Below are 26,397 nucleotides of genomic sequence, written 5' to 3'. Positions count from 1 at the left end.
AGACAACTATGGAAGATTTCATCCTAAAACAAAAAAATATAACTTCCTCTCAGCCCCTCATGGTACCTTCTCCAAAACTGACCAAATAATCAGTCACAAAACAGGCCTCAACAGATACAGGAAGATTGAAATAATCTCATGCAAATAATCACATGGAAGCTGAACACTCTACTCAATGATAATGTAGTCGAGAGAGAGAGAGAGAGAGAGAGAGAGAGAGAGAGAGAGAGAGAGAGAGAGAGAGGGAGGGAGGGAGGGAGGGAGGGAGGGAGGGAGGGAGGGAGGGAGGGAGGGGGAGGGAGAGAGAAAAAGACTTTTTAGAATTTAATGAAAATAAAGGCACAACTTATGGGACACAATGAAAGTAGTGTTCAGAAGAAAACTCACAGTTCTGAATGCCTCAAGAAAGAAACTGGAGAGAGCATGCACTAACAGCTTGACAGCACACCTGAAAACTCTAGAACAAAAAGAAGCAAATACACCCAAGAGGAATGGATGGCAGGAAATAATCAAACTCAGAGCTGAAATTAACCAAGTAGAAACAAAAAGAACTAAATAAAGGATCAACAAAACCAAGAGCTGGTTCTTTAAGGAAATCAACAAGATAGATAGACCCTTAGCTAGACTAAGCAGAGGACACAAAGCCAGTATTTAAATAAACAAAACCAGAAATGAAAAGGGAGACATAACAACAGAAATCAAAGAAATCCAAAAAAATTATCAGATCATACTACAAAAGCCTATACTCAACAAAACTAAAAAATCTAGATGAAATGAACAATTTTCTAGACAGATAACAGGTACCAGAGTTAAATCAGGATCAGATAAACCATCTAACAAGTCCCATAAGCCCTAAAGAAATAAAAGGAGCTATTAAAAGTCTCTCAACCAAAAAAGGTCCTGGACCAGATAGGTTTAGTGCAGAATTCCATCAGACCTTCAAAGAAGACCTAATACCAATATTCTTCAAACTATCCCACAAAATGGAAACAGAAAAAATATTACCAAATTCCTTCTATGAAGGCACAATTATGCTTATACCTAAACCACAAAGAAAACGTCAGACCAATTCCACTTATGAATACTAAATACTAAAATACTAAATCAAATTCTCGCAAACTGAATCCAAGAACACATCAAAATAATCATCCAGCATGATCAAGCAGGCTTCATCCCAAGGATCCAGGGATGGTTCAATATAAGGAATCCATCAATGTAATTCACTGTATAAACAAATTCAAAGAAAAAAAACCACATCATCATTTTATTAGATACTGAGAAAGAATTTGACAAGATTCAACACCCCTTCATGGTAAAAGTCTTGGAAAGATCAGGAATTCAAGGCCTATACTTAAACATAGTAAAAGCAATGAATGTACAGCAAACCTATAGCCAACATCAAACTAAACAAAGAGAAACTTGAAGCAATGCCACTAAAATCAGGAACTAGACAAGGCTGCCCACTCTCTCCCTACCTATTCAATATAGTACTTTAAGTCCTAGCCACAGAAATTAGACAACAAAAGGAGATCAAAGGGATACAAATCGGAAAGGAAGAAGTAAAAACATCACTGTTTGCAGATGACATGATAGTATACTTAAGTGACCCCAAAAACTCCACCAGAGAACTCCTACAGCTGATAAACAAGTTCAGCAAAGTGGTTAGATATAAAATTAACTCAAACAAATCAGTAGCCTTCCTCTACTCAAAGTATAAACAGGCTGAGAAAGAAACTAGGAAAATGACACCCTTCACAATAGTCACAAATACAAAATACCTTGGTGTGGCACTAACCAAGCATGTGAAAGTTCTATATAACAAGAACTTCACGTCTCTGAAGAAACAAATTCAGGAAGATCTCAGAAGATGGAAAGATCTCCCATGCTCATGGATTGGCAGGATTAATATAGTAAAAATGGCCATCTTGCCAAAAGCAATCTACAGATTCAATGCAATCCCCATCAAAATTCCAACTCAATTCTTCATAAAGTCAGAAAGAACAATTTGCAAATTAATTTGGAATAACAAAAAACCCAGGATAAGAAAAACTATCCTCAACAATAAAATAACTTATGGGGAATCATCATCCCTGACCTCAAGCTATATTACAGATCAATAGTGATAAAACTGCATGGTATTGGTTAAACAGACAGGCAGGAAGATCAATGGAATGAAACTGAAGACCCAGAAGTGAACCCACCCACCTATGGTAACTTGATCTTAGACAAAGAAGCTAAAACCATCCAGTGGAAAAAAGATAGCATTTCAACAAATGGTGCTGGTTCAACTGGAGGTCAAGTAGAAGAATGCATATCAACCCATTCTTATCACCTTGTACAAAGCTCAAGTTCAAGTGGACCAAGGATCTCCACATAAAACCAGGTACACTGAAACTAATAGAACAGAAAGTGGGGAAGGGCTTTGAATACATGGGCACAGAAAAAAATTCCTGAACAGAACACCAATGGCTTATGCTCTAAGATTAACAATAGATAAAATGGGACCTCATAAAACTGCAAAACTTATGTAAGGCAAAGGACACTGTCAATAGGACAAAACAGCAACCAACAGATTCAAAAAAGATCTTTACCAACTCTACATTTGATAGAGTGCCAATATCCAATATATATAAAGAACTCAAGAAGTTAGACTCCAGAGAACCAAATAATCCTAATAAAAAATGGGATACAGAGCTAAACAAAAAAATTCTCATTTGAGGAATATCAAATAGCCAAGAAGCACCTAAAGAAATGTTCAACATGTTTAGTCATCAGGGAAATGCATATCAAAACAACCCTGAGATTTTATCTCACACCAGTCAGAATAGCTAAGATCAAAAACTAAGATGACAGCAGATACTGGTGAGGATGTGGAGAAAAAGAACACTCCTCCATTGTTGGTGGGATTGCAAGCTGGTACAAACACTCTGGAAATCAGTCTGGCGGTTCCTCAGAAAATTGGATATAGTACTACCCGAGGACCCAGCTATACCACTCCTGGGCATATACCCAAAAGCTGTTCCAACATATAACAAGGTCACATGCTCCACAATGTTCATAGGAGACTTATTTATAATAGCTAGAAGCTGGAAAGAACCCAGATGTCCTTCAACAAAGGAATGGATACAGAAAATGTGGTACATTTACACAATGGAATACTGCTCAGCTATTAAAAACTCTGACTTCATGAAATTCTTAAGACAAATGGATGGAACTAGAAGCTACCATCCTGAGTGAGGTAACCCAGTCACAAAAGAACACACATGGTATGCACTCAGTGACAAGTGGATATTAGTCCAAAGGCTCAGAATACCCAAGATACAATTCACAGACCACATGAAGCTCAAGAAACAGGAAGACTAAAGTGTGGATGTTTCAGTCCTTCTTAGAAGGGGGAACAAAATACTCAAGGGAGGAAATAGAGAGACAAAGTGTGGAGCACAAACTGAAACAAATGCCATCCAGAGACTGCTCTACCTGGGGGACACATACCATATACAAACACCAGACCCAGACACTATAGCAGATGCCAAGAAATGTTTGCTGACAGAAGCCTGACAAAGAACCTCTCCTGAGAGGTTCTGCCAGAGCCTGACAAATACAGAGGTGGATGCTCGGAGTCAACCATTGGACTGGGAATGGAGACCCCAATGGAGGAGTTAGAGAAAGGACTGAAAGAGCTGAAGAGGTTTGCAACTCCATAGGAAGAACAACATCAGCAACCAACCAGACCCCCAGAGCTCCCAGGGACTAAACCACCAACCAAAAAGTACACGTAGAGGGATGGGACCCATGGCTCCAGCCGCCTGTGTAGCAGAGGATGACCTTATCTGATATCAATTGGAGGAGAGGCCCTTAGTTCTGGGAAGGCTTGATGCCCCAGTGTAGGAGATTGTTAGTGCAGAGATGGGAGTAGCTGGGTGGGTAGGGGAGTACCCTCATAGAAGCAGGGAGAGGGAGGATGGGATAGGGGGGTTGTGGCCGGAATACCAGGAAAGGGGACAGCTTATGAAATGTAAATAAATAAAGTATCCAATTTAAAAAAAAAAAAAAAAAAGAGGAACCACTCCATATTAAATTTATCCCCAAAACATCTGGCTCTATTTTAGTGGTCCAGTGAATTACAGATGGGAGACAATGGTGCCATTAAAAACAACAACAACAAACCAGCCCAGCAAAGCTTGTCATTAGCATACATTGTTCAAATGTTAAGAATCTCCTTGGCCTTGCTTGGTCCTGAGCCTCTTTGGCCTTTAAACACTGTGTGTTCACTTCTGAAAAGCAGCAACTATTAGATGCCACCTGAGGAAGTTCAAGCATTCTCTGTATTTTAAGGCATTCTTATATCCTTTCCCATTCTGTATGAAAAGCTTTTCTTTTATGACAGCACTTTCCATTTCCTCTTGGTGTGTTTAGGACAACAACACAACACAACACAACACAACACAACACAACACAACACAGGAGACTGGAGAGATGGTCCAGCAGGTAAAGAGTACTGGATGCTCTCCTAGAGAACCAGGGTTCAATTCCCAGCACCCAGTGGCAGTCACAACCGTCTGTAAGTCCAGTCCCAGGGGATCTGATGCTGTCTTCTGGCCTCTGTGAGCACTGGCCCTACGCTGCAGACATCCAGTGTAAGCAAAACAACCCTGCATATTAAATAAAAAAACCAAAACCAAACAAACCATAGAATCATAAAACCCTTATTCTCTCACTCAGTTGCTACCTGAAGTCTTGAATATACTGTTAAAGCAACACTTGTTTAGGCTCACTTGGACTTAGCACACGTGGTCTGGGTGGTGGTAGATTCAGGAAACCACACCTCTGCTTTCTGTCTGTGACACAGGGGAGCTGCTCAAAGTCAAGAGGAGTGAGGTCATGCTTTTCTAGCTCTCTACTGTTGGCTGCAGAGAGTGAAGTACAAGGAAAGGACAGCAGCAAGGACACTAGTGAGTGCTGGGGACCTTCTATTGGGCAGAGCTTAGAAAGCACGAGACCTGAGCTCAGTGCCACCAGGGGTAAGTTAGGCACTGTTTTCTCCCAGGTGCAGGCCAATGCCACAGACAATGCTGTCCATGGTTGTGTGCTGTGTGGAGCTGGGCCTTATACATATAAAAGTAGGGATTTGTCTCCCAAGCATCAAAGTTCATTCCTTTTGGGCAGTAATGCATTCACTGAGAATGCTACATATGATGAAACAAGACACTGACAGAGCCAATAGCAGAAACTCCATTGTAAGTCAGCACACGAGTCATGTCTGTGAGGAAGATCTGCATATCCTTCTAGTCATATACTTCATAACATTTGGGTCAACCATAGCTTACAATACACGCAGAACAGTGGTCTAAAAGACACTAAGGAGCTTGCGGTGGTTTTAATAGGAATGGCTCCCATGGGCTCATGTTTGAATGCTTGGGCACCAGGGAGTGGCACTATTTGAAAAGATTAAAAGGATTAGGAGGTGTGGCTTTGTTAGATCAAGTCTTCCACTGGGAATGGGCTCAGTGACTGCTCAGTGTCGGCCTACATGCCACCATGTTTCCTGCCATGATGATGATGGACCAAACCTCTGAAATTGAACGCCAGCCCCAATTATGTGCTTTCTTTTTATAAGAGGTGCTTTGTCATGGCAGCTTGACACAGCAACAGAACAGTGACTAAGACAGAGCTGAAGAAGCCTGTTGTCTGTTAATGCCTTAATGTGCTACAACAAAGCCATGGTGATTCCCGGTGTAAGCAGGCCCACTGTACTACCAGTCAGTGAACTACCCACAAGTATGCACATCATATATATACTACTTAAAATGATAATAAATGATGCTTGCTGGCTTACACACTTATACTGTGGTTTTTATTGTTATTTCTACTTACAAAAGAAAGTGTATAGCAAAACCACTCACAGCAGCCTCCTACACCTGCTTCCTGTGTTCGGTGACTTCACAGGAAGGCTGCATCAGGTGACTGATCTACACCCTCTGGCTTGTGTGAGCACACCTCACAATGTTCATTCAGTGATGGCTTCACCTGATGATGCCTTTCTCAGGACATATTTCCCTATCAAACGAAGAGGGACTACAATCATTTGTCTGCAACTGAATAAATTAATGTTTACTTTTAAACCTAGTGTGAGGTTTTAAAAACCATTGAGTACCTACAGTGTATATATCCAGTCATAACTCAAACTAAAAAGGATGCTAATTCACTTTGACTCCAAGCAGAATAAGGAAAATACACTGCTCCCACTCACAAGTAACTTATCCCTGTCTGCTGCCTTAGCTAGCAGAAAGCTTTACTGTACTTACTATCTTTGGATTAAGTTCAGGGACAGGGGTTAGGACTAACACAGATAATATAAAAGGATTTAAAAACAATAAGCAAGAGAAACTTCAAGCCTCAGATATAATCGTTACCTCCAGTCGGCCTCATTCAAGTCTTGCTTACAACAGAGCACCCAGGTTGAGACAACCTGTGACAAAGAACTCACCTGGCTCCGCCAATGGTTCCCATGCCGCCAGAGCCACTTACTTAATTTCTCTGTTCTCAGGTCTCTAATGCACTAATAATTACATTATTGATAATAACTAAGCAACTACAGTATGATGGAAATAACTCTCCTGCTTGGGAGACCTGTGGTCCTGTACCACCTTAGCTAATTCACCTTGTGTCTAAATAAGTCATTTCCCCAATGCCTCTTGTTCCTGTAAAAGAAAGAAGCCATACCAAATGTGCACATGGAGATACTAATGCTTTGCTCTGGCTAATACATACACATAATTGTGTCAAAGAAAGCAACACCCTTTACATTCTATAAATATAAAACACAAGGACAAGAACTTGAGGAAATGGCTAAGCAGGGTAAAGTCCTTGCCACAAAAGTATAAGGACCAGAGTTCAATGCTAGGTAGGCATGGTGACCCCTCTGTAAGCTCAGCATGTAGGAGGCAGAAACATGGATACTCGAGAGAGCTAGCTAACCAAAGCAGCCAAAATAGTGCGCTTCAGGCTCAGTGAGAGACCTTGCTTCAAATTATAAAGTGGAGAGTGATCAAATAAGATAGTGATGCCTCTATACAAACACACACATGTACATAAGCCCCCCATCCTGCAACTGTGAATACACATTCAGATGCAGCAAAAGAACCCAACAGTAAACCCACAGGGTCATTATAATTTTTCTTTAACAAATTCACACCATGCTCTTGGGTGCATCTTGCTTTCTTCCTAAGCATCTTTCTCTTAACCTTGTGCTTAAGCTCTGTGTTAGTTTTTAATAAACTACAGGCTTATACCTGTGTTGTGCATGTACATGCACACACACATGCATGTATATGTGTGTATGCGCAATGCAACCTCTTCTTGTTATGTTAGACGGCCACCATTCTTCCCATCTCCTTGGTCATTCTTGTCCAGTTCTCTGAGGCAGGATCTCATTATACAGTCAGAGACCTCCTGCTTCAAATCTCCACTGTGCTGGGCTTACAGGCATGGCCACCACACCCAGCACCTAACTTCCATGAGAACTTTCTTTACCTCACAGGAAGACTAGGAAGAAGAATAATCAAAATGAAAGCTGGTACTGAGGTAGAAGCGTGGAAACACACATGGACAGAGAAAAATTTTAGCACTGTTTTCAGAATTACAGCTCCGAGTAAAAGAACCAGCCTTTCCCGGAAGACCTGCTCTACCTGCTGGGGCCTGTGATTTCTTTACTCAACTAACTGCTCATAGGATGTGTCCCATAGCTCTGGCAAGGATGGCATGATGCTACCCTGCACTATTTAACAGGCAAGCCAGAAGCTCTTGAGAGCTTTCTACCCAGGGAAGATGAGACAGGCACACCTAAACACTACTCAGTAACAGAGTTTAAGTTAAGTAGTTCTCAAAATCCCTTAGAGGTGAGTGTGGAGCCTGGAGCCTGATCCAGATTCTTCTGCCCCTCCTGGATCTCCACTCGGAATCACTCAATTGAGGTATGCCTACAGTTGCCTCTCTCTCACCCAGGAGACTGGTTTTTCCTGGCCTTCTCCATCACACAGCAGCTAGAGCCCTCTCTGTTAGATCATGCCATCTTTCTATTCCAAGCCTTGACAAAGTGCTTAGTTTTACCTGAGCAGATTCAGAAGCTACCAAGATGGCTTGCAGAGCTCTAAATACTCAAGTGCTCCCCTCTCCCTTTCTCTCCTCTGTGGTCACAGGAAGTGCCTCCCTATCCCTCACATGCCAGGGCGTGCCCTCACCTTACTGCACACCGTCAGGCTGCTCTTCTCCCAGGTCTAAATCTCTACCTGCCACGGGACCTAACCTGGACACCCTATTTTAACTGCAATCTACCCCAAGCCGCAAGGCCCTCACCGATTTACTTTCCGACTACTTATCACCTTCTAGCTCCCTACATAACCGACTACTGTCCTGTTGCCTACTGAATATTGTTCCCACAGGGAGCCCATAGGTGCAGACACTGACTGTTTGAAGTGTAAATCAAGCACAGGGCCTCAGACATAGTGTGTGCTCAGAGGTAGCTTCTGAGTAAACTTCAGACTAGAACCTGAAGTCTACACCAAGGAGAGACTGGAGGCCAGCAGAGGACAACTCAAATGGCCAAGTACAGAGTCTGAACAGCACCCTTATTGAAATGGCAGGTGCCAAGGAGCAGAGATGACCTTTGAGTTGTGTTAACAACGCAAGTCACAGGTATGGAGGAGGATGAAGGGATGCACTCCCTACCTTCCTCCCTCCTAAGGTGAACCAGTACTGGCCCTGTCTTGTCTTTCTTTCTGTGGCTTTTCAAAGTCAGGATTCAGGAATGTAAAACTGCAGGTCCTTGGCGACTACAGAATCAGAGGCCAATGAAGCTTTCAAAATGCCCAACTCACTCTGATTAAGCACACAAGTCAAAACTAGATGAGTGCTTTGTGCCAGCAGTCCTCACCATGGCTATACAACTGAGCCCTGTGGATCTTAATACTGCAACTGCCACCTGTCCCCCAACCACTTCCTACTTCCTGCAGACAAATGCAGCCAAGGACTGGAAGCAGCTGATGAAGACCAACTTCATCATATCATACCAATCAAAAATATAGCCCAAGGCTAGAGAGGCAGCTCAGTGGTTAAAAGCATGTGCTTCTCTCTGAGGACCCTGAGTAGTCTGGTTCCCAGATCCTGTGTCAGACAACTCACAACTGCCCATAACACCAAATTCTAGGGCATCCAACGCCCTCTCCAGGACTCCAGGGGCACTGCACACACATGAACCTTATCCCACATACACGTAAGTAGGGCTTGACACCGTCACCTGACTTTCAGAGAACAAGAAGTATGGAGGAAACGTCCTTACAGTTTAGTAATTTATAAACACAACACGTTAAACGCATGGAGTTCAAAGCACACAGGGATCTGGAATCAGAATGTTGGGAGGGTGACTGGAGCACTACTACTTACTAAGTTCCCAGGGGACTGCATGTCGCCGGCCTGGTAATGAGTGTGACACTTCTTGACCTCTGTGTCTCAGGCAAAGTCATTTAACCTCTGCACCTAACACATTTTGGATACTGTGAAATTAAATAGGACAATGAACATAATCTTTCTCGTGGATATGAGGTACCACTCACATATCAAAGCCACCCCATTACAGTATAGAATTCAGTGCTTTTAGTACAGTCACAAAACTGCAATGATCATCACCAAATCCAAAACATTGTTTAATATTCTGATAAGGAAATTCCATCTCCTTAGCAACACTTTCAGCCCTGGGAACCGCTAATCGATACTGTCTCTATGGATTTAATTGTTCTAGACATCTCATCAACGTACAGTGACACAAAAGCTCTGGGCACAGTGGTGGCCTGGTGGGCTAGTCCTGGTATAGCTTACCTGGACTATTTTTTTAGAGCTGAGTGACAGTCTCTGAACGGACTGCCGACTGGTTCTGGAGTGGTTTTCATCCATGTGCCATCGTGAACAACACTGCTATAAGCGTTTGCACAGATGCCTTGTGTGGACATGTTTCCAGCCCCACTGAATGCACCTAAGAGTGTGGTGACCCGAGCATGTGGTAGCATTAAGCATGGCTTTCTCACTACTGTAGCTTTCAATGAGCTCCTATTTCATGTAACTTTTATCCCTCCCTACTACCCTTTCTCATCCCTTCCCACTCACTGAGCCGACCTTCTTCCAGACAGTCTCCATCCTATTTTCATGGTTGATTTGGGGTTCTGTTGTTGTTCTGTGGCTTCTTTTGTGACTCAGAGTTTAGTTAGGGCTGCATGCATAAGCGTGGATGGAAGGTTATTTGCTGGACAACTTTAATAGCAGTTACATCACAGAAGAAAATGACTCCCCCTTCCCAGCAATCATCAACTGCCAATAGCTCCTAAGGTAGGTGGGGCTTGATGAACCCCTCTCCCACCCATGATGGACCATGGATAGGCCCTTCTCTTATGCCTAACTTTAGACTTTCAGAAAGCCTCCTGTGTGACTGGGTAGACAGCAGTGCAATCAGACAGCCCTGTGTATCACCCCACACCCAAGTAAAAAGTCAGGTGTGAAGGCATGTGCTTGTCAGTATAGCCTATCAGCAAGCCCGCAGGTCCCAGTGAGAAACTGCCTCAAGATACAAGGTGAAGGCTCTGAGGAGTGACATCCAAGGTTGACCCTCGACTTCCTCATATATCTATATCCCACCTCCATATACTCGTCTACACACCTGCACATAAACGCAACAAAAAGAAATCAGGAGAAAGGGAAGAGGCAGTGGCTGCTAAGATGTAGCTTGCTGGAATTCACACCAGAAAGGCTGCAGGTTTTCAGGGGGCAGAGAAAGCAGGCTGCCCTGGAAGGACCCGACGGCCCACCACACAGTCATGGGGAGCTCTGTCTCTCTAGGGACAGACTTGAGGCTCTGCAAAATGTCCTACTTCTTAAGACCTGCACTTCCCTGGCTATACTGATTGCTTCTCCTAGAAGGAGGTGGGTTATTTAGTTTGTAACACAGACCACCCCTGGCCTCTTAACATGAAAGTAAACTAATACCAAAATTTTGGGTTTTGCTGAAAATTTTGCTGAAAGCATATTAGTGTCCCAGGACTGTAGAGAAAAGAGATGAACGTAAAGAGTGATGCGAACCCACAATGTGCATCACTGCCTCACGCTTAGACAACACTGTTCCACTGCTTAAACACACAGGATGTAGAAACACGTTTGCACAAAGATGTAGTTCTAGTTTGCTCTGCATTGTTGTGACAAACATCAGGACCAAATCAACTCTGGAGAGGAAAGGGTTTATTTTAGCTTAGAGTTGTAGTTAGAGAAGTCAGAGCGGGCACTCAAGGCAGGAACTGAAGCAGAGAGCATGGAGGAACACTATTTACTGATTATTGCTCAACCTGCTTACTATGACAACCGAGGACCCCTACCCAGGGGTGGCTCCACTCTCTGTGAGCTGGTTCCTTCCACATCAACCATTAGTCAAGATGCCCACAGCCCAAATGGAGGACATGGAAATACCCTCTTCCCAGGTACCCCTAGCTATGTCAAGCTGACAGAAAACCAACCTGTACAGAAGCAAAGTACGTTCACTGTGTAAATTTACACATGTCCAGGACATGTTATATCACCGTTAAAGGCTAGGCACCCCTCCCATAGACCTTATCCTCTCTGCATTACATGTGACAGCTAACACAGTGAAACTGCGAAGGGGCCCCTCTTACACTGGTTTAGGGAACAAGCGTATATGTATTGTGTGTGTATGGAATATACATATATTCATTTATTCAGATGGACATGTGCCCTCCAACCATTTCCAGTGTGCCATTTTGCTAACTCAAGGACATGGAGGCTGCACAGCTATAACTGTGAATTATAAGACATCAGTTCTTTAATGTATGAAATGGAGGTCAAGTTAGAAAACAAACAAAACCAAATGATTAAAGCCAAAAAGCTTCACTGACTATTTAGCTATTTCAAGAAATTTAAACAGGCAGTACTGCGCAGAACTTTATTCTAAATCGCTCTAGTTTATGGACCATATCTTAAACTTAGTTTTACACGTACCATCTGAAGCAGTAGCTATCTATGATGAATGCTCAATGGAGAAGTGGTGAAAGGAGGAATGAGCATGGAAACAGAAAGGACCCATCAGGTAGATCAGATTTTCCCAAATGTCAAAGTGGGGAGGATGAAGGAGAAAGGGAAAGAGGGGATGTGGGGCGCTGCCTGCACATTCTCCATTACAAGATGGCGCTGACATCCGGCTGGAGTTAGCAGTAAACAAGTCATGTGCGCATGCACTGGGTAACTTTCCACTCCTTGAGCTCTGCCTCTCCCGTGGCGTCATAGGGCCTGATGAGTTTCAACCAATCAGGGGGCTCCACGTCCAAGGCGAGGACTGATTCCTATATAAGGGGATGGGCTAGATAGTTCGGGGTCTTCGTCTTCACTTGTTGCAAGCTTATGCTCTGCCTCTCGAGATGCATTAAAGCTTTACCGCAGAAGAATCCTATTTCGTGTGCTGCGTTGTTCTTGCTGGCAAGACGGTTGCGCGGGACAAGGGGAAACTCCTTATTGTGCAGGAAGGGGCTTTGCCAAGCACAAGGGTTAGATGAATGGTCAGGGTACCAACCATACTAACAACTGGGATGAAGCCTTCTGCACCTAGCAAGCTGGCCACCCACTTACCCTTCATCCCAGAGAAGACAGGCCAGGGTGAGTGTAAGCACATGTTCCCACACTCCCTTCTGCAGTGCTTCACCTGATACTTGTTCAGATGCTACACTCTCGATGGAACTGCAGTCCCCAAACCTCAAAGCTAAGTTCTAACATCTAATACAGCGAAATGTAGCATTATGTGGAAACAGTGAAATTAATAAGGTCATGTGGCCATAGGGTGGGTCCTAATTTAATGTCACTACTGGCCTTATAGGAGAGGGGACATGAACAAAGACATGCTCATGAGGGAAACCATGGAAAAATTAAAAGTCACAGTGTCACAGTCAAGGAGCTGCAGAAGCCAGAGCCAAGGCTGGGGCAATCCTTCTCCAGCATCACTGGAGGGAGGTGGCCCTGGCAACTCAAGGGTAGGACTCTTGACTTTTTTGTAAAACACTGAGGCAATAAATTTCCACAGTTCTAAGCCATCAAGTCTGAGCTTGTTTCCACTGAGCAAGCTAATGCAGGTTCTAAGAGCCAATGTCAGCCAACTACAGATGACATGTCAGACCTAGCCTTCCACCTCACAGCCACAGCCATCACATCCCACAGGGCCCAATGGTCATCCTCAGGCTGTTGCAACAGCTCCAGTCTCTCTGACCTAGGGCTTCACTTCTGCCTCCCACACACCACCCTAATGTCAACTCTGCGGAGATCCCATCTCCAGGGTCTCACCCTTACTTGTTACGGGAGAAAGCCCACATCTCCTGCCTAGGGGTCTGAAATCTAAGGGAGCTCCCCCTGCTATGTGAGACTCACCTAGGGGCTTTATAACAAATCCCCTGCTCTTGGAGCCATATCTCCTCCAGCTAAGCATTCTCCCCTTTCAGTTTTGACCATCCCATGAAGAACAGCACGAGAATCCATGCTCTTGTGGAAGCTCTCCATATCAAGACTAGAGCAACAGATGCACATGTGACTCTGTTCATCACACCACCTCGCTTGCCTACCTGGCATCTGAAAAGTACACACAAATCCCACTCACATAGAAAACCCAGAAAGGGCAAAGACAGAGAGTACTACATAGAACCCCACAGGTAGACTAGCAAGTTCTTTAATGATAAAGCTCATACCTTAAAATTTTAGGTCTTCTTAAAGCCAAAGACAAATGTGAGGCTGTCCTACTTAGGGTTTTACTGCTGTGAACAGACACCATGACCGAGGCAGCTCTTATAAGGACAACATTTAATTGGAGCTGGCTTACAGGTTCAGAGGTTCAGTCTATCATCTTCAAGGTGGGAGTGGGGTGGCATCCAGGCAGGCATGGTGCAGGTAGAGCTGAGAGTTTTACATCCTTATCTGAAGGCTGCTAGTAGAAGACTCACTTCCAGGCAGCTAGGGTGAGGGTCGTAAGCCCACGCCCACAGTGACACACCTACTCCAACAAGGCCACACATCCCAATAGTACCACTCTCTGGGCCAAGCATATACAAACCATCACAGAGGCCTACTGAATTACCTACTCAACACACATTAAACATCCCAACTCTCTCTCTTAAAATGAAGACTTGAGAATTGGAACAAAAATTCCATAGACGCCTAATAGTCCCACATATATCCAGATAATTTAAAACATGTTATGGAGTAAAAGCAACCCTGTCTAGTTACTTACCATTTTTCATCACAACATTGGACCACACATTGGCATTCAATGCTTGTACAATCCGCTTTACGCCTGTAGATTCAGGGAAGTCATCTGCCAGGGAAAAAAACACACATATCTGTATATGCCCAGATATATCTACACATTCATATATATGTGTATATGTATCCAAAACCACGCTTTCAAATAACTGGGTTGAATTATCTTGTTTATTTAGCTGTTGCTTCATAATGTATTATGCATAGACAGAAACGAATAAAGCAAATACCGGGCTCAGAGCCCCCGACACGAACAGTCAGAACAGAAGGGAGCTGTGTGATCAAGCTATTTCTATCACTTCGCCCAAAGAATCTACTCACAATCTCCAGAAAATACAAGTTCTTATTAAACAACCACAGGGTAGCTCTAACAACACTAATCTTGGGGGCTGGAGATGGTTCAGTGGTTAAGAGTGCTTGCTGCTTTAGCAGAGGTTTAATTTCCAAACTATGTTAGATAGCTCACTGCAGTTCCAGTGGACGGATGCCCTCTTCTGGCCTTGGAGGTACCTACATATAAGCATGTGCATACATGTACATACATAGAATTTTTAAAATCTGTTTCTTCAATAGCCCCTCCTCTAAAGAAAAGATGGCTCAGCCGTTAAGAGCATCAGGCACAGGGCACGGACATATATATGCAGCCTAACATTCAAACATGTAAAATAAAAAATAAATCTTACCAAAAAAAAAGAAAGAAAAGAAACTTAAAGTCCAGATGGCGGCAGAACAGAAGGGAGTGGGAGGCTCTGGTTTTATTTTTGGCTTGGATGTCAATAGGTCTGGCATGCCTCCTGAGGTTTCTGGAAATTCGGTCTTAGTTCACTATGAATTTAAAAAGAGGAACATAAACTGCACACACACAGATCCCAGCATCCTTGGCTGTCAGTGGAGAAAACGGAGATAACAAAGGTTTCGACAGCCGTCTCTTCCTCTCATGTAAACACTGGAATGGGCGGTGGGCCCTCTGAGCAAACTCTGCCTGTGCTGGGAGGATGGCGGCAATGGGTTCTCAAAACTGCTCTTGCTTTGACCGACATAGGCTGGACCAAAATCTTAGACCTCAACCAAATGCCCTGCTTCCTCCAGGCAGGAGCACTTACCATCCTCCTCGGGCAGCTCCTCTGGGTTGAGCTCCACCAGCTCAAAGCCATGTTTGATGCACCACTCTTGAGCCTCTTGTCTGTTTATTCCTAAAACAGCATGCAAAAGAATGTTAAGTAAAGCTAAGGTAAACATAACTGACCTTCACCTCCCTCACAGACCTCAACGCCCCCCACCCCAATGTCAATGGAATTTTAAAGGCATCTGTAAAGCTAGAGAGATTGAAAATTATCTCAGCCTCAAAGTATGCTGGGAACAACTAAGTAACTGTGGTAGGATTTTCAGAGAGCAACATGGTGAGTGGAGGACACAGGGCAGAGGACACGGGTGGACCCATCTTCACGGAAAGGTACATCTGCAGGTCTTACCGTCTTCACACACTCTATCACAAACCAGGATCATCACCTCAGGTAGCCATGTTTCTGCCAGAGGAAGCCATGAGGAGACACTGTCAAGACCTGATTTCTACAGGGGTGGAAATGAACAAAAGCAAGGAGACACATGAAGACCTCAGAGAAAGTGTATGAGGATGTCTGACTGGAGTGTTGCAAAAACAAGAGGTACCTGTGTGCTGTCAAAATAAACTACAAACGCCTGGACTGACTCGGCGATCTCGGCAGTGACCAGGAACTTGCTTGGCACCACGCATAGGTTGACCTCTGCGGAATAGTACTTGTTATCGATGGTCCAGGGATAAAACCTCACAGCATTGCTGGAAGTCACTTCCACAACAGCATCTTCTGTTCCAAGGATATCTAAAGAAACAACACAGTGTCTCCAAGAAGGCTCAGAACCTGACACACTAGCCCGTTTATTTAGTGAGATAACCAGACTGACCAGAGCCCGGCTGCTTCCCTGAGGACAAAGAGTCTAAAGAGCCCAGTAATTACTAGGCGAGTTTCTTCTCTAATAATCATCACAAAGAAAATGGGACGAATTTAAATCACTGACTTTCCTTTTGTCTGTTTTGCAGTTCTTCAGGACTGCCCAGTACCTGTCAAGCACTGTACCACTGAGCTGTATTGTATCCTTGTTCAGAACACAAAATTCATTAGCTCTAGATTAGACAGTAGTTGGGGTGGAAGGTGGTTGAAGCTACCTTGATAAATACCCAGGAAAGAGCAAAGAGAAAAGAAAGAATGAGGGCATATTAATTGTGTTATGTAAGTCTCCGTGGGAAGTAGAGGACTGTAGACATTCCTAACTACTTTGCACTCACTGCACACTAAGAGGATGAGCGGATTAAAGCTAAGCCATTAATAAAATAGAGTTGCATATATTCCTTGGGCTAAATGCTTAGACATTAATTCAGTTAATGAAACAAAATAATAGATACTGATAAATGGCCCCAATTCTATTTATATCCATTCTTGTTCGGTCTTAGAAAGCCACCCAGATCCTTATTTGACAGAAACACCACTGGCAAATTTAAAAATGTATCAAAGCAAATTAAATGTTTTCCATTATAACTAAATCTTTCAAAAATTTATGTGCTATGAAGGTAGAAAAATTTCACTGCAGAACATGAATCACCGATGGGCAAACAGAGAGCTGTGGTCACGGAGAACTGGGAGAGGTGACTGAAGTGGTTTTCACCCAGCACCACCCCCACCACCTCTTCAGAGGTGAAGAATGACTGTGTTCTATGTGCACTAGGGTGTGTAGCTGTGTACACACACAGAGGCTGAGGAAGACATCTACTGAGCCCCTTATTCTCTTGAGACAGGATCTCCTACCATGGTGTCCAGGAGGCCCCTGTCACTCTCCTGAGGCTATGAGTGCACCTGTAATCATGCCTAAAGCCATGCCTCCTCATGTGTGGCCACACCCAGTAGTGTCTTTGAACTCCTTGTATACCCAGCAAGAACTTTACATACTGAGTCATCTCTCCAGTCCTTGCCTTGAAATTTTTGCCCAAAGCAGTAACTCATTCCTCTTAAAGAAATAAACAGATCTGTGCCCAAGTCCAAAACTGACCCTGACCTCTTTAACAAACTGGCAATTCTGCTCACTTCTACTTTCAGTTACAATCGCTTATTTAGTGTTAACTCCATAGCAACCAGCTACAATGTTCTTCACACCATGACAGCATGTGCGGCAGGACAGAGGAACTATTAAAATCAAACACTTTGTTTTCACATCAATTTCTCACAGAGAAAACAACAGAAAAACAAAACAAAAAACCCCTCCTAGATCAAAGTCCATCTCACAGTCCGAGTTAATGCTCTAAGCTAACAGTAGAGTAGCCTCATATCACCCAGCCCACACAGACCCCATCTTGTCAGCAGTACACGGAGGAAGGCAGCCCAAGCCAGGAGATGTCACAAAACACAGAGACTGGCTTGGAAAGGGTAGGAGGAGCCAACATGAAATGAGTCCTCATTCTTGGCTAATTTAAAATAATGAGCTAGCTGTTTCTAAAGGCTAGGAAATACACATAGCAGTAGTGTTAGAGGCAAAGAAGAAACCAAATGGACTAAGCCTTATGGCTTGCCACTATTTCCTAAGTCCTGTACTTAAAAGCTGGAATCAATTTGGGGTTATGGTTTTTTCAAATCAGTGTCTTCAATGACAAAATACAATCAATTAAATTGCAAGTGCATGCTAACTGCAGCTGTGAACATCTGGACCTGCTAAGGGGCTGCACACACTAAGCAGCACCGGATGGTACACTTTAGTTGGGCAAACTGGATGCTACACAGATTGCATGTTAATAAAGCTTTTTAAGATAAGTAAATAAACAAAAACAAACGGGGGATGGGATGGCATATTTATTTCTTTTTGTGTTAAACTCAGATGGGAATAGAACCAAAAACCAGAATGAATTTTACTTTCTGATGATTTAGTAGCTACCTGGGTTCTGTTTTGTTTTACTCTTTGACTGCTTCAAACAACTGCATAGCCCAATCTACTTAGCAGCACTTTTTTGGCTTGGCATGTGCTATCTAATCAGATTGTCCAGTTAAGCTGGGATGAACTTTATCATATCTGTGCCAAGTAAGTAGGGAAAAAAGGATGAAGACTGCCTTATTCCAGTTCCTACCATCAACACAGTGTAGAAAAGGGACATGTGTGGAGCAGAGCCTAACTACACTAGACATCCTTTCCTGCTTCCTTGAGGTGCTGGCGCTCAGAGTTACACCACTCTGGAGTATAACCACACGCCATAACACACCCTTGGACTTAAAACACCCACTGTCTCCCCAGGAAAAACAGAAACAGCCGAATGAAGGGACCATTCCATCAGCCAGCAGGACAGTGGAACCACTGACACACCGCTCATGGCATCTGAAGTGCACTGTGTTTATGAGAGTCTGCTTGTGTCTGCACAGCCTGATACACTCCTGCCTTCTTTGTCCTTCATTATACTGAATGTGGATGTCCTCAGCTCTTCTGTGTACAAGTCAATTTCCAGAGCAGCTTTGCCCTTCAGCCCTCATCCACACTGCTAGCGGCCACCTGCTGAAGCTGTGATACCTGACTTTTTAAGAGACAAACAGTAGGTGATCGATTACTAGGTCTGTTATTACACACTTGGATTCACACCTTAAAATAGTTCACTGTGGTATAAAATGTTAACATGTCACTCCAGGTCCGGCAGTAAATCCACCCCACCAACCTTCACCTGCCCAGTTATAAGTGCAAGCACAAGCAGTACTCCCTGTTCTTCAGCAGGCAGGGAGTCTCCAGCTATACACACACACACACACACACACACACACACACACACACACACACACACACACACACACACACACACTTTCTCACTTGGGAAACTTATTTCCCCTACAGTCCCATAAATGTTTAAAAGAGAGATTAAAGCTATGTGACAGAGATGATGGTCACTGGAGTGACCCAACATGTCATCTACATGGACTTTGTGCCCTCACCTAGGACAGTGGGCCAATTTGGCAAGCAATTAGAGAAAAATGAAGGTAGAAATGTGCACTTCAGAATCAGCAGGAGGTGAGCCTCTTGGCACTCACTGGGGAGCAGGCTGAAGTTCAAGGTGCATTCTCTAAACACCACACATACCGTTTGCATACACAAGGATATACACAAATACACCTGGCTGACATTGTCAGCCCAAAACAACAGCAACTGCATTTAACTCACAGTACTGCTGCACCTGAATTATCCATCCTCTGTAGTGGTATAATCAGAACACTCAACACCAACAGAGTCCACAGCTTGAGATAAGTGACACTTGCCTCTGCAAATGAAGACAATCCTTCTAGAAACCAGCCTTGTTCTGAGAACGCAGTTTCTCAAGTGTCTGGTCCTCCTGCCTCTACCTCCCCAGTGCTGGGATGACAGGATGTGGCATTCGTCAGGTTATGAGGTGCTGGGGTGGAACCCAGGGCAGGGTAAAGCTAGAGAAGCTCTTTACCAACTGAGCTACATCCTCAGCTCAGTCTTCCTGGCAGGCATCAGTGACTCCCACTCCAGCTACAAGCATCTGTCATGGGCTCCTCTTCCTTCCCCTGGTGCAGCCAACACCAAGCAGAGACTGGAAATGAGCCACTACAGCCCTGCATTTGAGTGTTAGCCAGAGCCTGGCCAGAGTGCATCTCAAATAAAGATAAAACTCTTATTGTGGCTTCAAGACCGAAATGTGCAGTAAGGTGCAGGGAGTGAACACAGAGGAGGCTCGAGATAAATGTTCACTCCCATGGGGTACAGGGATGGCTTGGTGGTTAAGAAGATGGCTGCTGTTGGAAAGAACAATTTCCAGCACCCACATAGTGGCTTACACTCACCTGTAACTCCAGTTCCATGAGATCTGATATTCTCTTTTGGTCTCCATAGGCACCAGGCACAAATGTGGTGCACAGATGTAGAACACCATATGCATAAAAATAAATTTTAATTTTTTAAAAATATAGAATAGTTTATTCAGGTCATGGGGGGGGAGTTAAGAAGGTAGTAGAGACAGAGAGAGAGAAAAGGCGCATAGAGAAGGAGAGGGGGCTTAGGGAATGGGGAGAGGAGGGGCAAAGGGTAAAGAGCAAGAGCACAAGAGAGTAAGAGTAAAATTTAATTTTTAACAAATGCTCATTCCCCAAATCCCAACCCAGTTTGCCCTGTGCTTCCAGACTCCTGACTTGTGGTTGGAGCCACATGCAGGTCTTATGAGGAAAGTCTTCGGGCTGCTCTAGGACCGCTTCCTTTTTCAGCCTGACCACCTTGTAATGTTGAGGCAGAAGAGAAAGCAATTAGGAAAATTACAAAAGGCAGCAGTCTGATGTCAGTGGAAGGGGAAGGCAGCCAGTATGAAAGAGAACCCAGGGAGATGCTGCAGTTGGAAAGAAGCAGGAGAACCACAGTCCATCACCCAGCAGGTAAAATGGCTTTAGAAACCTCAATGTGCCTGTTGTTGCACATGGTACAACCACAGACCAAAACTCTGAGAGAATGTCTTCTGGGGATTGCATGCTGTCAGATGTTGCAACCGGGCAAACACTCTCTCTCTCTCTCTCTCTCTCTCTCTCTCTCTCTCACACACACACACACACACACACACACCACCCCCCCAAGATTACTGTGCTATGTGTCAAGGGGCCCTAGCTGTTAAAACCAGAATGCCAGGACTGTGACGCCACACTGACAAATGTCAGCAAATTCCTATCTGGAATCCCCTGAGTAACCATCTTGCAACCTCGTGGCACAGGCACAGGGAACCTTGGTTTGGGGGCTAGGACAGGTCAGTTTGTGAGCAGCGTGGGGACACTGAGGGAATCCTGGACTGCTAGCACCACAGGGTGGCACAGCTGCAAACAGCTGCTCAGCAGCAGCAGAGGCCCCCTTCGCTCTTAGTACTCCCGGCTGCCCCTTTTCGATGCTGGCCACTCTAACCCATGTTTCTACATGATTGTGGGTTTTTTATATCACAGTGGAAAGTTTTAAAACTTGAAGCAGGGGAAATCCAACCCAGTCCTTCCCCTTTTCTGCCAGTTTACTTTCTCCCAGTAATCATCTGGAATTGGTCACCATGGCCACATCTTAAAATAATTATGTATGTGTATGTTTGTGTGTATGTATGTTAGAGAGCATGCATATGCACACATGTGGTCTCTGCTTGCCTTTACAAGACCTCACAATGCAAGGTCTTGTAAACATGCAAAACTATAAAGAAGCTGGCAGGAAGTGGGAGACAATATGGCAGTATGGTTTATGAGAGTGAAGCAGGATCCATCAGCCTTAAAATTTGCATGCTGTGTGCAAAAACTATTAGACGATTCAGACAACTCCAACCTTTACAGGAAAAGGAAAAATCTCTGAATTCCATCCCCTTAAAAAATTCATTTTTATTTATGTGTATATGCATGTGCCTGCTCATCTGTATGTGCACCATGTGTGCTGTGCCCCTGAAGGCCAGAAGGTGAAATCAGATCCCCTGAAACTAGAGTCACAGGCAGTTGTGAACTGCCTAATGGCAGGTGCTAGGAACCAAACCCAGGTTCTCAGCAAGGGCAGCTAGTGAGTGGTTTTAGGAGGTAAATCCCTTCTCTAGCTCTTTATCACTTTTATAAATTTAAAATTAGTTCTAATCACATCCAAAGCAGTGATTCTCCATGAGGACATGATCTTGTAGCACACCGACTCGTGTGGACACCTGGAGACTTCCTTATTTGGTTGTCACAGTCAGGAAATAGCACTGGCACCTAGCACACAGCAGTCAAGAATGCTTGCTCAACAACACAGCTCAACAACAGAGTTGCTCAGTACAGAATGGCAAAAGTGGATCCTGGGCATCCCTGGCCAAGAGGAAAGAAGCCCTTAACGAGCGATCCAACTCTACCCATGAACAAAATAAAAATCCCACAAGACTGAGCTGGTGTTCTTCCTCACAGAAGCCTTCACTCCAGGTACAAAGGTCTTCCCTTGTTCACGTCGGCTCACTCTACTGCATGCTTCTTTGAACAGAAGCCATAAAAAGGACTCGGTAATTAATTGTAGATGCCTGAATATAACCCCTCAATATTTTTAGTGAGAAGACTAGAGAAAACCTATTCCATGAAATAATGTTCTCATTCTGCTAACAATGTAGGTGCCTGGAGCAATGCTCTAGGTATTTATGACGGATGCCCATGTAAAGATAGTCAGCTCTGGAGTAGAGTTAACTTAAAGTCAGACAACTAAAAGGAGGTTACAAATCAGCAGATTTCCTCCCCTGCTAGCACCTCTGTGCTGCTGCTAACCCAATGGCTGCTCGCCTTCCTCCCCTGGACAAGCTGATGCTGACGGAAACCTCAGCTGGTGGGTCAGAACCAGCAGTCAGGTCTGTGCGGATACTAAACCCAAAGCTGGTTGTTAGTTTCTGAGCTTTTCACGGCTACCCTGGGCTGCCTCGACCTTTGTCAGTCTTGCTTCTTGGGGAAAGCTGCAGAGATCTATTTGAGGCACCCGTGTGCTGGCTCTGACTTAAACACAATGTCCTGTCCAGACTTGCCAGAAAAGTTTCCAACAACTTTCAGACTTAACCTTATAAAATCATTTTATATCAGATTTGATTTTCCACTGAATGTTGCTATTGCTGAAGGGACTGTACAGGGTGAAAGGCACTGAGCTGTTAAAGTCCCATGACCACCATGTGCTGCACAAAAGACAGACACATCAGAAATGAGATTCTCAGTTTAGACAGGCTCCACCCTTCCAAGATACAGCACTGTGTGCTGTTACAAATGGTCCTGCACAGCACAGGTGATGACTACTGCTCTGCACCATCTCCTCACTAACTGTAGAGACAACCCTTGTGCCTAATCCCACTAACAGTACACAAATAGCACTCACTGAGCGACAAGCTTCTCACACTATGGCAGGTGCTCTGCCCTACAGGTAAGGAAGCAAGCAAGTGCCTTCAGAGACATTTTCATTTACCATTTGACTAACTCAATCCATTTCCCACCAAAGGTCCCAGATATCCATCAGCAGGAGTGTAAACGTACACTAAGGACTGTCAAAGTTCTTGCTTTTGTGGTAAAATTAACTGCCATTTCTCCTGTCTCCGTTTTGCCCATGTTCAGTTCTGTTGCCAAAATGTCCAATCATATTTTGCAAGAAGAAAAAGGTGGGTTAAATCTCGACTCCCCAACGTTTATGCATAAATGGCTTTGTAGAAGCTCAGCCTCACTGTGCTTTAATTACACACTAGAACACAGTGTGCTCTTGCCTGTGAGGCCCCTCAGGTCTGAGGATAACAGTTTCATCCCTAAGTTTCACTCCTTACGCTAATGACAACATCTCTCTTGTACGAAACATAAAAATCTCAAGTCCCAATGTTAGCTGGGAAATTTAAATGTATTAAGAAGTTATCATGATGAAAAAAAACAAACCAGTTCCTGACCCTAATTTCTATGGTACGCCACTGTTCTTGGTGGCTGTGGTGATAGCTCTGGGGACTTGTGGCAGATCTTGCTGCCCTCATCTCTTCATCTGATGAAGAAAATAAAGACTTGGAGACATTACTGAATGAAAGGCAGCTCCAGAGCAGACCAAAGGCTCCACTGGGATTCTCTAGTTATTGCTCAGATAACAAATCCCAGCCCTGAAGCAGGAACCTCCTCAGTAACTTAGGGGCCTTTTCTAAGGTGGGGTTTAGTAGATAGATAAACACTCCTAATGCTGCTGAGAGTTCTTGTTTTGCCAAGAAGTGATGTTACAAATACTTACTGTAAGAATCTCCATGGACAAGTCTGTCCATCAAAACACTCTTGTTCCTACTATTTTAGAAACCTGAAAACCAGAGAATAAAGGCTTCTAAATTCTGAACACAGGAAGTTAAATTTCCCCTGCGCTTGTAGTTCATTAGTAGATGGCTTCTGTAAGATGCACAAGGCCTTCGGGTCAATCTCCTGTACCTTGGTGTGGTTGTGGTGGTGGGAGGGGGGCTTGGACAACATGACACTCAAATGTTCCAGTCAGCATTGAAACCTCAAAATAAGGCTTGATTATTAAAAAATAAAAATAAGATAATCTAAATTAAGAATGCCAAAATTGCTGGGCATGGTGACATATACCTTTAATGCCAGCACTCAGGAGGCAGAGGCGGGTGGATCTCTGTGAGTTTGAGAATAGCTTAGCCTAGACAGTTAGTTGCAGGCCAGTCAGGGCTATATACTTGTTCAAAAAAGGAAATGCAGGGTCAAAAGTGCTACACCGGTGAACACAGAAGGAAGAATTAATGATACATGGAATCTTCAACCCAATGGGATGTCATGTCAATACAAACAAATATATAGCCTATTCATATTAATCCTGTACCGAAAGCTGCCTGACACACACAGTCTCTGTCTTAAATTTAATTAACTAAGAAAAAAAAAAAAAAAAAAAACCCAGAAATTGTTAGACTTAAAGCAGAAATGGTCTTTTAATGTATATTTAATACATTATACATACTTATGTTAAATAATGCTCTATCTTAATGTAATATATATTTCTAGGCAGATTCCATTCATAAATACATCTTCAACCATCCCAGACAGCATTGAAAGCATATTTAAAACTGTTTTGTAAGTACTATCTCTTCCTACCACTTCATACTACAAAGCAGCCACCATAAGCAGTAGGTAGTTCTGCTTACTAGGGGGTAACGAAACATCTCAGCTCTGCCTTCCTCTGTGCTAAGACTTGACCATGAGCACTGAGTAAATTAAACCTTGTATTTCCAAACCAGTTTTTTCACCATAAAATGGAAATACCCTATCCTACTGTGATTAGGACTAAAGTAAACTTTATTTTTTAAAAACACAATTGAGGGTGTCTGGAAAGACGGTTTACAAGTTAGGAGTGCTTCCTGATCTTCCAGAGGAGTTGAATTCAATTCTTAGGACCCATGTGGTAGCACCCAACTAAACTCTAGCTCTCAGGGATCCAACATCCAATGCCCTCTTCTGGCTTCCCTGGTATTACACAAACACACACACACACACACACACACACACACACACACACACACACACACACACACACACACACACGGAGGGGGGTTGGATAGATAGATATCTATTTAGAATGCTCTTGGGAAGAGTTCTACATACAGAGTACTATTATAATATCTCTAAGTTTCTGCATGTTATTAACTGAAAGAATTTTGCTGCAGATGTTCTGGCAGCTTGTCCAGATATAGGAGTGAGGTGGCTGATCCGTGTTGCTGGGTTAGCATTACATATTTTAAAACCATACACTCTCCAGGGGTTCTTCTAAGTTCCTTTTAGAAGAATCAGATGTCAGCTCTTAACATTTTATAATTTTCACAGGTAGAGCACACATTTTTACTACACTCCTCTTGAGGGTGAGAAATAGTACATTAAGTCTTAATTTTAGTGGCAGTAGCTAGAACAGACACTAACTCTATATTTAATTCTCAAGCATCATGCAGGACCTTGCACAAGATCCTCCAGCATGCTGAGCTTGTAATAACCTACACTGGGAACTGGTAAGACAACTCAGAAGCCAACAGTGCAGACAGGCCAGACAACCTGAGCTCAGTCTTAGGAAGGCATGTGGTGGAATGAGAGATCCAACTCCCACAAGCTGTCCTCTGACCCTCACAAGTAAATTAAACAAAAATTTACACACACACACACACAAACACACACACACACACACACACACACACGCACACACACACACAGTATGTCAAGAAGGTCCCCTACAAGTAAATCTTAAGGGTGACAAGAAGTTTTGACAAAGTCCATGCAAGTACTTTATCCAGTCAAGGCCAACTGACTCTTAAAAGTGAATTTCTAACGAATCTGATATTTGATTTCAAGATACTTTCCAATGTTGGTCAAGAGCAGTAAAGCAGGTCAGATTAAAAAAGACTAACAACAGAAACAGACCAAGGCAACCTTCCCTCAAAGCACTTCCGGGTCAGTCAAAGCCTGGGCCCTACCCTGACTACAGTTACTCATCGTGGTGGTCTTCATCGCTCTTCCCCAAATT

At 43.7% G+C, this 26,397-nt stretch overlaps 1 protein-coding gene across 3 annotated transcripts in view; it reads right to left on the bottom strand.

Moving 5' to 3' along the window:
* Window positions 1-26,397, bottom strand: part of AAGAB (alpha and gamma adaptin binding protein) — a 48,113-nt gene that overhangs the window by 18,948 nt on the left and 2,768 nt on the right. For all 3 annotated transcript variants that reach the window (XM_080930043.1, XM_080930044.1, XM_080930045.1), the window contains exons 2-5: window positions 16,015-16,205; window positions 15,819-15,915; window positions 15,450-15,539; window positions 14,318-14,401 (exon numbers count right to left, since the gene is read on the bottom strand). In XM_080930043.1, the coding sequence (XP_080786169.1) occupies window positions 14,318-14,401; window positions 15,450-15,539; window positions 15,819-15,915; window positions 16,015-16,205 (462 nt within the window). The remainder of the gene's footprint in view (window positions 1-14,317; window positions 14,402-15,449; window positions 15,540-15,818; window positions 15,916-16,014; window positions 16,206-26,397) is intronic.

The sequence above is a fragment of the Micromys minutus genome (assembly GCF_963924665.1).
Source record: "Micromys minutus genome assembly, chromosome: 16".
Taxonomy (NCBI): Eukaryota; Metazoa; Chordata; class Mammalia; order Rodentia; family Muridae; genus Micromys; species Micromys minutus.
This window is presented reverse-complemented; position numbering and strand designations above follow the sequence as displayed.